General features: G+C 34.4%; 2 protein-coding genes across 2 annotated transcripts; both read right to left on the reverse strand.

Moving 5' to 3' along the window:
- Positions 1–1523: 1523 nt before the first annotated feature.
- Positions 1524–4610, reverse strand: LOC136805992 (uncharacterized). The gene is made up of 4 exons (XM_067062575.1): positions 4296–4610; positions 2975–3278; positions 1901–2248; positions 1524–1726 (listed from the first exon to the last, which is right to left on the reverse strand). Exons 1-4 carry the CDS (start codon positions 4608–4610, stop codon positions 1524–1526), a joined length of 1170 nt encoding a protein of 389 aa, XP_066918676.1.
- A 756-nt stretch (positions 4611–5366) lies between these two features.
- Positions 5367–10088, reverse strand: LOC136805962 (uncharacterized). The gene is made up of 9 exons (XM_067062552.1): positions 9889–10088; positions 9470–9650; positions 8700–8877; positions 8356–8493; positions 7990–8203; positions 7321–7533; positions 6495–6581; positions 6216–6359; positions 5367–5727 (listed from the first exon to the last, which is right to left on the reverse strand). The coding sequence occupies exons 2-9, from the start codon at positions 9550–9552 to the stop codon at positions 5663–5665; spliced, it is 1122 nt and encodes a 373-aa protein (XP_066918653.1). The 5' UTR covers positions 9553–9650; positions 9889–10088; the 3' UTR covers positions 5367–5662.
- Positions 10089–11865: the final 1777 nt, after the last annotated feature.

The raw sequence follows: 11865 nt of genomic DNA on the forward strand, positions 1-11865 counted from the left end.
TTCCTAAGGTTTTTTGGGAAAATCACTTAATAATGACCCCCATTCTGTGATTTTTCTTCCGGAGTACCCCCCCTGCTTATTCCACCCACCTACAATTGAAAACAGAAGAGTAAATTTGAATGTATCTTTGGTCGAAAATTTCACGATTTTTAGTGGTTAAGAAGGTGGTCAAATTTCAAGGCAGTTTTTTGTTAAAGTTTCAAGGAACACGAGGCTGAAATTTGGCCAAAACCTAAGACTTGTCGATTTCTTGAAATAACCACATAGCCATTTCTGTCTCAGCTGCAAATTATTTTGAGATACACTTTAATACACGGGTTTCGAATTAGCACTGTTATGATTCTGTGTAATTTGCACGAAAAAAAAAAAGTAATAAACTTCTGATTAGATATGATAAAAAATTATAAATATCTTACAATACAGCACTGGGTTGGGTAGATCAAATTATCATATTAAAGCTACTGGATAATGTCACTGTTGTTACTTACACAATTGAAAAGTCCTGAAGCGGCATTTCTTACAATTTCCGTCAGATAAAAATCAGCTTTATCTCCGTTCTCTAAATGTTTTGCATTGAAGACTCGAAACATATTTTCTTTTGATTCTCCAACATAAGTCTATACTTCCTGTGTTTAACCCATTTCTCCACCATCTCCATTTTCAGATCTTTCATTTCCAAATCATCCATTTCCTTTCTAGCAGAAACGTTCTTTGAAAGACTTGCGTACTCGTCAAAAAGAAGTTTACAAATGTATTTTTCATCTATATCAACCAGGTTCGTACCCATCTCACGAATTAACACAAAAAGAATGGTTTCTAATAGAATCGATTGGAATTCAAGGATTGAATCAGGAATCGAACTTTCTGAATGAATAGCAGCACTGTATGATGTAAGAGGTGTTTTTTGGTTGAGACTATTTGGAATCCTTTTTCTTCGCTTGCTGATGGTAGATTTCGGTCGATCATTTTGGCACCCTTTGCAAAAGCAAGATGTACCGCATTTAGTTCCTCTCTTTACACAGGAGCATTTCTTCAGCTTACTAGTATCAATTTCCAAGCAATGACTAGAACCTTCCTGTTTACTGTTTCTGCCACACCTACAACTTGTAGGCTCATTTGAGTTGCTTACCAAACAAGTAAATTCTTTTTCCTTCGGACCACACCATACATAGCACACATGTGGTATTGCTACACCTTGCCTCGGGGTAATGGGTAAGAACGGCATTCCAAAACATGCTGGTATCAACACGATCATGATGCCTAAAGAATTGGCCAATGCTTCTGGAAAATTGCATTCTTCGGTTTCTGAATCTATCTCATAATCATCACAATTAAAATTTACTTCTTCTGATATCGCTGTCAAAAGTTTGGATACAATATCATTGATTCCGGTTTCTTTTGTTATCCCGATACTCCGGAGAAACGATAAATAGCTTTCTGGCATTTCAAAGTAATGAAGAAGATCCAGGAGTTGATATCCAATCGCCTCGACGAAAGTTCCGGATTTCTTAGACTCCGAAAGATTAAGCGATTTTTAAAATTGACCCAAGTGGGAAGGAGTCATCGATTGAATGCTTCTTCAAAAAATCTCTCGGATGCCAAATATCTGCAGGGATTGAAGCATACCCTTTTGTTCCGAACATTCGATATAGTAAGTCGGAATCCATTTTGGACTTGATTTGTTTGAATTGATTTGCAATGTTGATGATGCGTCTAGTTCTTGCAGCTAGAATAGAGTTAAGCACAAACATTTGTTATGAATCCGAGAAAAAAACTAATCCTCATCTCATCGTAAGCTCCTTTACCAAGCCATGGGCGCAAGACAGAAATCTCTGCAACAAGGGGGTCCAAATTTATAATGTAGAAAGGAAAAGGGTATAGTATTGTGTTTCACACTTACGTAAGGCTTGAGTTAGATTGTAGGCATCGTGGTCTGCATGTTCAGATATGGCTAGATTATCATCCATTAAGGATTCAATTTCGAAGGGTTTGTCAAAGTCCACATTGTTATTTAAAGGCATATCGGATATTCCTATCGGCTGATGATCTTTACCGGCGAATTTCCAAATTGGCTGAACGTGTTTTATTTTGACGGCTTTTCCATTTCTGTCGACGGTTTTTTTCTTCTCGTTATGGTAGTAGAAAATAGAGTTGAACAATGCATTTGCAGTATCAATACCGAGTCTATTCCTTGGCAAAATTATTCTCATTTGTCTGTGTAAGTTCTCGTTTTTGTTTGTTCCATGACCTGAAATATAAAATATATTTGAAATATTATTGTATTAAAAAAGCCAGATTGACATTGTTTTTTTAGTTCTGAATCGCTGCTTCAAAGACGCTGAGTTTACATAAAGATTGCAGTTATTCAACCAATGACCAAAACAAAAGATAGCGCGCGACGTAACTTAATACACCCCTGTCTCTAGGCTACACATCCCCTCTGATAAGTTTTGATATATCAAAACTAATTTGGGGATGCATGCAGCCTACCCCGTCTCAGTCCCACAGTGGAACTTTTTCTTAAAGGTGAGAATGAATATTTATCAATCCAATAATCTCTCTTAGACACCTCTAAAACTAGACTTAGATTGAATGAGTTATGCACCAATGATATCTTAATGAGTCTCTGCAAAATAATTGAAGCGTTGCAAGCTCATGGTTCTTCAGTACTCATTTAATCCTTAAGCCAACTTTAAGAACGAAGCGTATGCTACCTTAAGCCTACTGTAAGAACAAAACTTATGCTACCTTTTGTTTTTTTTGTAAATAAATATCAACATCTAGTATTTTAAATTCAATCTACGAGGGTTTGAAATTGATAGCTTGAATAGAGCGCTCTACGTCGAAATTACCTACTGATTCGTAGAAACTAGAATGAGATTGCTCCAATATAACTGGAAATAAACCCATATATAGAAGACATTTAAGCAAATATAGTCAATCTAAAAGCATGTATTAAAAAAGAAAAACTTACCAACAGGAATTCCTGATAAACAGCCCAGCAACACATGTACTTTTAAATTTTCCCACTTCATAAAAAAGCTTTCCTGCAAGATCTTCCATCCTTTATAGCTAACGGTGTTCCAATTTTTGATGAATCTTTCCATGTTTTCAATTATTTGGGTTGGGTTTGGTGTGGGCATAGTCCTTTCTTCACCAGTATCATTCTTATCTCTGAAAACAAGTGTCAATTGGTTGCAAAGGTCCTTGCAAAATGGATGTCGTTTGCTAATGGTTTTTGTTAATCTTTGGACAGCATGGAATAGATCAAGTTTCACCTAAAAAGATAATGAATGAATTTGATTTAAATGAACTTTTTAAAATTTTATTTTTCGGTTACCAGAAAAAGCTCAATTAAAAAAAACTAAATATGCTTGAAAACTTTGGACAATTTACAAACACTTTATACTGTTGCTTCTTTAGCCCTTGCAGGACACATGAAATTTTATGGGCCCTAGTGAGAATCATGCTATAACCCCTTCAGCTTATAAAGCTTATCGAGGGTGGTAAGATTTCTTACCATCCGTAGCTAATAGGTTCTGACAAAAACTTTCCTCAGTAAGATGTTTACTTGTCAAGATTGAAGTCAATAGAAAAATGGTAAGGTAAATACTGTAAGTAATGAACAAAGTACTAACTATTGCTGAAGGAAAATATTCAGCCAGTTTGGATTTCCACATACAGCAGTTATCTAAGTATATATGTACTTAATGTTTTGACATCGAGCTGCCAAGTTACCAAATATATCTGACACTTGCTCAAAAGCAGTCCCTTTGCACAGCTTATATCCAAGAACTTGTCCGTTTTCATTGAGAAAGAGAAATATAGAGTCGACCAATTTGATCCAACGTTTGTTTTCATCGAGAAACCCAATATTGGTTGCAACTTTAAACGTATGGTCACAGCTTAAAAATTCACAATCGATTTCATTCATTTTTCTATCATAGATGTCTTTGTATGTGTGTTGTACTGATGCAGAAAACATCCACGTAAAAATTGTTCAGATGGCGGCGACTTTATCACTTCCTCTGCTGCCTTGTCACTACAATCTGATATAAGGACACTTTTGCGATAATATTTATCAAATACACCTTCTGTGTATATTTTTTTTGTGTTGCAGAAAATGAATTTCCATGGTCAACCAGACGATTAACCAGATCAAACGCCTCTACTGTAAGACCACTATCATGGCTCAAATAAAACGGTACTTCAGTCACTGGATTTAACTGGCGAAGAATGCCAGCATGGTAAGATGTGACAGAATGGCTATTATTACACCTGTATCGCCTGCCTACTAATCCCATGTACCAATTTATATCCCATATTGTTCTTGGCATCATAGAATTGGAGCTACAATTTTCCCAGCCTTCAAGTGGATTATCTGGACGGCGTAATGGTACATTCTGATTTCCATCTTGGTGACAGAGAGGGCAAAGCAAAGTTCTACATGGCTGCTCAATTGGATCCCAAAAAAGCAACACAGGTAAAACAACTTCATTGATTGTTCTTTCATCAACAAGATCCAAACAGTTATATTTAGCAAGATGATGACATTTACCAGCATTTATAACTTGATTGACAATTTCCATACATTTTTCATTCAATTTCATTTTTTATTTCTTTATCTAAAGAGATTAAAAATCATTATTAGCTAAAATACCTATGTAATTTGTTCACTCAGATACAGGAAAAAGAAATGTACAAAAGAGATTTCATACTTTTTGACATGTTGAATTTATCGCAAATGGTAGAAAGCACCTTAACTTAAAAATATTTTTGAATCAATTGTAAATCATTTTGCTATTTTTGCAAGGCTTGTAGAAAAGAATTTTATACTAAATTGGAAAGTTAGTATAGGAAAAAATTGAACAAAAAGAAAAATTTTCCCGTAAAATATAAAACCAAAGATTTGATAAGAGTAAGATTTCTTGGTACCTTTTAAAGGTCGGTTTTCACTGCAGTAAAAGAGTAAGCTGGTATAATAACCAAAATAGAACTAAATCTTGAACCACAGTGAGAAACCAGCCTCCAGAAATATTTACAGGTTAAAAGGTTTAAAAAATAAACAAAAGGATAAATTTACTAAAAAAGAATGGGCTGTTACATTACATATTTATCCGGAGGTGGGGATGGAAGAAATTTTTCAAGAAAAAACCTGAAAGTGATTGTGGACAAACCAACATAAGTCTTAGATGCCCAGAAATGCAGAAATTTTTGTCTACTCCTGCTATAAAATGAAATGGCCTAATTCATTTTCCTAGAATATAAACAATAGAATTCCTATTTTTCTTGTGGTATGAAAAAATATGTTTGAAATGTTAGTCTTATTTACAGGTTAAAAATTTAAACAAAAGAAATGTTTCGTTTTTCTCATGGATTAAAATATATTTGATGTTAGTCTTATTTACAGGTTAAAAATTTAAATAAAAGAAATGTTTCATTTTCATGTGGTATGAAAAAAATATGTTTAAAATGTTAGTCTTATTTACAGGTTAAAAATTTAAACAAAAGAAATGTTTCGTTTTTCTCGTGGATTAAAATATATTTGATGTTAGTCTTATTTACAGGTTAAAAATACAACAAAATAAATCCTAAAAGTCTTCTTTTCCTTTTGAAACAATGGTTTTTCTTGTTTGCAATCCAAACTTTCTCTGTACATCCATCATCTGCGATTGCCATTTTGTGGTTTGAATTTGGCGGACAAGGTATCAGTTAGACTCTCTAACTCTAAAAATAAAATAAGACAAGAGCACTTAACTAACCTGTAATAAAAGAAGACTGGTGCTTAAAGAAAAATAAACCATCTGTTCTGCAATGATCATTAGAATCAGTTAATGCAATATGTCAAAATCATGCTTAAAATACATAATACCTCTCCCCAAATACCTATGGGGGTAGGGAATGGTGAAGATTTTGAAATATAAAAACATATTTAGGAGTTGGGTTTATGAGAAATTTTAGGTGGGGACGACATTTTAACAGATCGGGTTGTCAAGAAAGTCAAAAGGTATAATCCAGATTAAAGGTTCATTTTTTCTACCATCTCTCTTCAGTTTGTCATGAAAACTTTGAACCAAGAGCTTTAAGATATAAAAAGATTTAGGTAGGGGTTGTCAAATAAGGTAAGGGTTGGGCTGATAAGAGATTTCATTTGGGGGGACCACTTTTGAAGGGGTGTTGCCCACTATGATAAACTGCACATGTTAAAATCTTACCACTTGCAAATTTTCTCTTTCTAACAATCCTTTTCCCGTTAGGGTCGTTTTGTGTAGAAGCCTTACTGATTCTTTCCACAATCTCATCTTTTCTTATCTCTATCTCATCTTCGATATCAGATTTATCTGTCACATCTTGAAAATCTAAAAATGCATTATGCAGAAAAATAGGTCATTGTAATTTTATGATAATAATTGTACATTTTTGGAAATAGGTTCATGAAAGAGAGGCTCTAAAATAACAAACAAAATACTCTTAATGATAAAAATAATACTTACCAACATCTTCATCAAAACCACCACATCTGGCACGAGATCCACTACAACCTGCTCCATCAGAATTGTCAAAATCGTCTGCTGATATTACTGAGAAAAAAAATAGTACATACATACAGACTGACATTCTCAGAATCTAGCTCAACTGAAGGTGAGAATAATTCTTATTTTTCGTCTTATTTTTTAAAATAAAGAAAAATCTGAATGAGGGAAAAGTAGCTACATCTGCCTCTACATTGTAATTGACTTAAGGGTTTGTTAAGGCATCATAAAGCCATTACTTAAACAAAGTTCACCAGTTTTACAAAGTTTTACTTTTACTTTTCAAGTCAAAAAAACTTAAAATTGCAAGGTACTTGATAACTGTTACCTCTTTGCCCACTGAAAAAGTATGTAAATAGGATCGTCTCACTAGGGGGTTATTTATAGCAGGTTTGATTATTTAGGGGGGGTTCCAGACCCTAGGAAACTATGCACTTTAAAGTGGAAGTACAGAAATTGCAATTCTTGCCCAATCTTTAATCATATATCTAAACAAATACATCACAACAAATATTAATGTGATTGGGTTCACCTATTCTCCAGCAAGAATTATTTTTAAAAATCTTGGTAAATAAAAATTTATTTGGCGGGAGTTAACTTTTGCAAATGACAAATTTGACAACATTTCAAGAGATTAACTTTCGCAAATGGCAACCTTTGGCATTTTTAGCTTAGCTTAATATTTGAGAATTGGGCAAGAAATAACAAACTCAATAAAGTTTCTTTCTTCCTTTAAAGTAGGATGGATCAGAGAAGTATTTTGACAGACATGAAAATTTTCAAATACCTTTAGTATATTGTTGTTTGTTTGTGTTTGTTTGCGTTTCAACTTTTGAATTAATGTCCACTTTCGGGTCAGCAATAATTGATTTTGTTGTTGCTTGTGTTTCTGACTTGGACTGGTTTTTTTTATTTCGAGCATATTTTTCTTTACTGATTGCTTTCTCTCTGGATTTTCCATTTTTGCGGGCTTGAGCTTTTGCCTCTAACAGCTCTTTGACTATGAAGAATTTTAGAGAAGAGGTAGAAGTCATTCAAAATTGATGCAAATTATAATAATTAAGCTGACAAGAGTAAGAGTTTAAAATATGGGACAGACTGCAGGCTACATCATTTGAAAATTTCAGACGTGTGGTCAATCACACTCTTAAAACCTTAATTTTAGTAATTTAGGCTGTGATAAGGAGTGCTATGCACAACTTTCAGTTGTGAAACTTACTTTACGGGGTGTGATTGATCACACTCCTCAGACATTTTAGGTGTGTGTGGAGGTTTGCGCGTGCTATCGCACGTCTCAAATGATGCAGCCTGAGACTGGTATGGGTAAATTTTTCTAGTCCAAAACTGGTGTCTTACCTTAGAGCAGAGTAAATTGATAAATGAAATTCCTAGTAAATTCAAAGATTCTAAATCAAGAACATACAAATATCTCAAGATGATAGATAACTAACATTACCTCCAATTAAGTCCTCCTTTGCTTCATCTGGGAATGATTGAATAGGAACAGGATGTGTTCTTTGTTTTTTGTCAGGAAAGTGAAGTGGGTTAGTTTCATTATTCAAATGGCGTCCTTTTAAGTTTGAATCCATGTATTCCCTTGTAAATGGAGAATCTGCTATGTTTACTCGAATACATATGCAATCGTTTGTGAATTTAATCAGGTATTCAATCTAAATAAAGATAGATGACTGTGAATTTGCCCTTCAGAGTTCTAGAACTTTTACCTTTCTCTGGCTTAATCCTGAAAAATGAAACTTAATCCCAAAAGCTAAATTTCCCCAATCTAAAACAGACCCAGCTGACAATTAAAGGACCAATTTACCTCGTCAGCTTTATTCTTAACCAATTGATCAACATATGAGTGAATTTTGTTAAAAAACTCGTCATCAACTTCATAATCATTTTCTGCATTGCTTTGTTGTCCACATTGACTCTTTTTCGATCCTTTTGTTTGGAAAACCTAATGAAAGTCAAACAAAGTATTCTTTTATTAAGGTCAAACCTAAAAGTTAGGCTTCAGGGAAATAGTAAATTGTTTAAAACAATTGAAGAATTGATTAAAAAAATTGAAGTTTTGGTTTTCCCAGCCAAAGTTCACCATTCTTAATAGGGCTAAAATACAAGTAGATGTACTGTCCAGCAGACTCACAACCTGTAGGAAATCACCTTGTTCAAAATGTCTCTTTGTTGTGAAAAATAATCTACGATGTCTTTTCCGATTTGTAATGTTGAAGAGTTGATTTGAAGGGGGATATCATCCTTTGATAGCACCATGTTTTCTTCTTGTTCTTCAACTAGAAACTTATTCAATGTTGAAATAAGAATGTGAAGGGAGAGAGTAATCCTAAAAAGGTAAGAGAATATAAAAATAAAAATTACTCTAGCATGGCGTCCTCCAGCTTTTTGGTCTCCCCCTAAAATGAGCTAAAATCCCCCATCTGGCCTTTTCCCCCCACCTGTCTTTAAAATTCGTGCTCACCCCAATTGGGAAACCCCCTAGCCGTATTGTATAAGGGTTGCGAAGTGATGATCCAGACTCGGCTCAATTCGCAAGCTACTATAGCAAAAAAAAGACTCTCAAAATCCCTAGAAAGACAGGCTCATAAGCCTGAATGCCCAAACACACCAGGAAGGTCTGTATTTATCTGTATTTATCCTATTACTATTACTCCCCCCACTAGGTAGAGGACTGAATATAATACAAACATTGACTAAGCTAAACGATTTGTAATGATTTTTGTATATTATCGATTAAGCCATGATAGACTTCAGTTTCCACACATGTATGAGTGAGGTCTCAAAGTAGTTTTCAGCTAATTCAAATTATCAGACAATTTCCAACTTTTGTTTTAGAGGAAAGGTAAGGTTGATGCCATAAATCCAAGATTCTGAGTAAAGTTTATGATGGGGGTAAAAATTTACTGAAGTTTTAATACCTAACAAGATTACGTTTTTCCTTGCTTGAATTTGTATCATTAAGCTCATTTGAATTCCAGACCGAATTGCATTGATCAACCATTTCATCTGATATCTCATTGTACAATACTTTTGCTGCCGGATCAAAAGAGTAGTTGTGTTCTTCCTCTTTGTGATATTCGAACACTTGCTCGTAGATTGCTATTGGAAATATTGTGCAATAAAATCAGGATTGAAGTTTGTACAGCCCCAAGATGTGACCCCTGCTCTAAGATGTGACTTGATTGCCCCAAGATGTGTGACTTGAGAAGTTTAAAAATGTCCCATGTTGATAAAATAAACAAGTAAATAGCGATCCTAGAAAAATATCTTTTTTTCAACTTCTTATTTACTGGAAGTCAATTGGAACTAGTATTATGCTAAAAGAACAACGACTTACTGTGAAAATTTTGGATAGGATAATCGTCCAACTTTCTATCATAGCTATCCAACTCACTTGCTTTTAAAAGCTTTGGTTGAATACTACAAACCAATAACCGATCCGCAAATCCATCACGCAGCTTTGCTAGTGGGCGATATGCATTGATAAACGGTTCTGGCTGAGCAAATCCATCAATGCAAAAGGTGTTGTGTCTCAACTCCTCTCTTTTTTCTTTGCCATCTTCGGCTCTTCGCTCTTCCGCCAGAGGATGTCATTGACCAGAGGCTATTCCCATCATAGAGAGTGTTTAATCTGTTTCGCTCACCATACCCTTCTTGTTGCTTTCTCATTAGCGAATCGAAGAAATTTTGAAGCTCAGAGGAAGCAAGTAATCCTCTGCCTTTGTGAGATTTGAGGGACTCAAATAATCCCTTTTTGGTGTAGTCCTAGAAACAATTGACAAAAAAATAAAATGTAAGGGACTTTTGTAAGATTTGGAATTCCATATTGTGACCTTATTTCTTCCTCCCTTAAATTTTCTTTTCCTTTCTAAAGAACCTATTACTTTTTTTTGCTTTAGAGAATGCGATTTATCTTCCACAGGGCTGCAAATAAATATTTTTAGTCACTCAGACACCATGTCCGACTGAAATCAAATCATGTCGGTCAAACTCAAATTACTGTTGGTCATTGAGGCCCGGAATCTTAGAGTTAGAAAACTATAAAGTATATAGTTTTTTTTATAAGGAACTCGAGGCTGAAAATGGTCCAAAAAATACTCCAGGCTCAGAGCAAAGTTAAGGTTCCTTATAAAAAAAAATGTGTGTAAGTAAAGAACATCCAGTGTGGTAAAAAGTAATACACTCATGCTAGTCAAAATTTAAGCATCAAAATGTAGTTTTATGTGCCGGGTGCGCCACAAAAAAGTTTCTCTCTTTAAAACTAATTTTCTCGAAATCTAAAAATTTTAAAAGAACCATTCCTACTCCATTGGAACGAAGAAGGATAGACTTAAATTTTGATGGGTCATTTAATGAATTCGGTACATTAGATCGAAAGTTATGCTCAAGTGAATAAAAAAGTTACTTTCTGAAAGTGCTTAAAAACGTTAAAAATTGACCTATCAAATTAAACAGAAGCATAATTACACGATGCACTAGTTTTTTTGCTTCAGCCATCAAAAATGATAATTAGCTGTCTAAATGACCTTTTGTTGTAAAAAGGAAGGTTGCATTACATTAAAAGGAAGAAAATTCGTCGAAAAAGCCAAAAAATCTGGTAAAATTCATAAAAATACATCAAATATGGGTTTCGAGGTACACCCAGCCTTACATAGACTTTATCCAGTCTAGAACCAAAAATCTATGAAAAATTTGGGTAAAAACTAAATTAAAATGATTTTGATGAAGATTTAAAACCCTTTCGAACCATCAGTTTCAAAATTTATGTGTTTAATTACTGAAAAATGCTCTTGATCGTGTAAAGGCTATTTATTTTAAAATAAAAATTTGATAGGTCGATTTGTAACGTTTTCGGGCACTTTCTGAAAGTAACTTTTTTATTCAATTGAGCATAACTTTTGATCTAAAGAACCGAATTAGATAAATGACCCATCAAAATTTAAGTTTATATTTCTTCTTTCCAATGGAATAGGCATGGTTCTTTTAAAAATTTTATATTTCAAGCAAATCAGTTTCAAAGAGGGAAACTTTTTTGTGGCTAAGGCGGTCATCGAAAAAATGCTCTGTTCGCGTCGCAACGGGTGTTAAAAATGCATGCGGGCGGACGGGCGGTCAAAAACATTCCCGGGTTTTTTTAATCACGGCAGTAACTCAGGGGCGGGTGGTAACGCGAACAAAACAATTGGTCGTCGGAGCAATTGAGAAAAAAGCTATACTTTAAAAGAACAAATTGCTTTTCCTAGATTTTTTTCCGCATCTCCGCACTGGAAAATTAGCGGAAAATTTGATGCGGGCGGGTGACGCGAATAGAAAA

The sequence above is a fragment of the Clytia hemisphaerica genome, unplaced genomic scaffold (genome assembly GCF_902728285.1).
Source record: "Clytia hemisphaerica strain Z4C2 unplaced genomic scaffold, Clytia hemisphaerica genome assembly, whole genome shotgun sequence".
NCBI lineage: Eukaryota > Metazoa > Cnidaria > Hydrozoa > Leptothecata > Clytiidae > Clytia > Clytia hemisphaerica.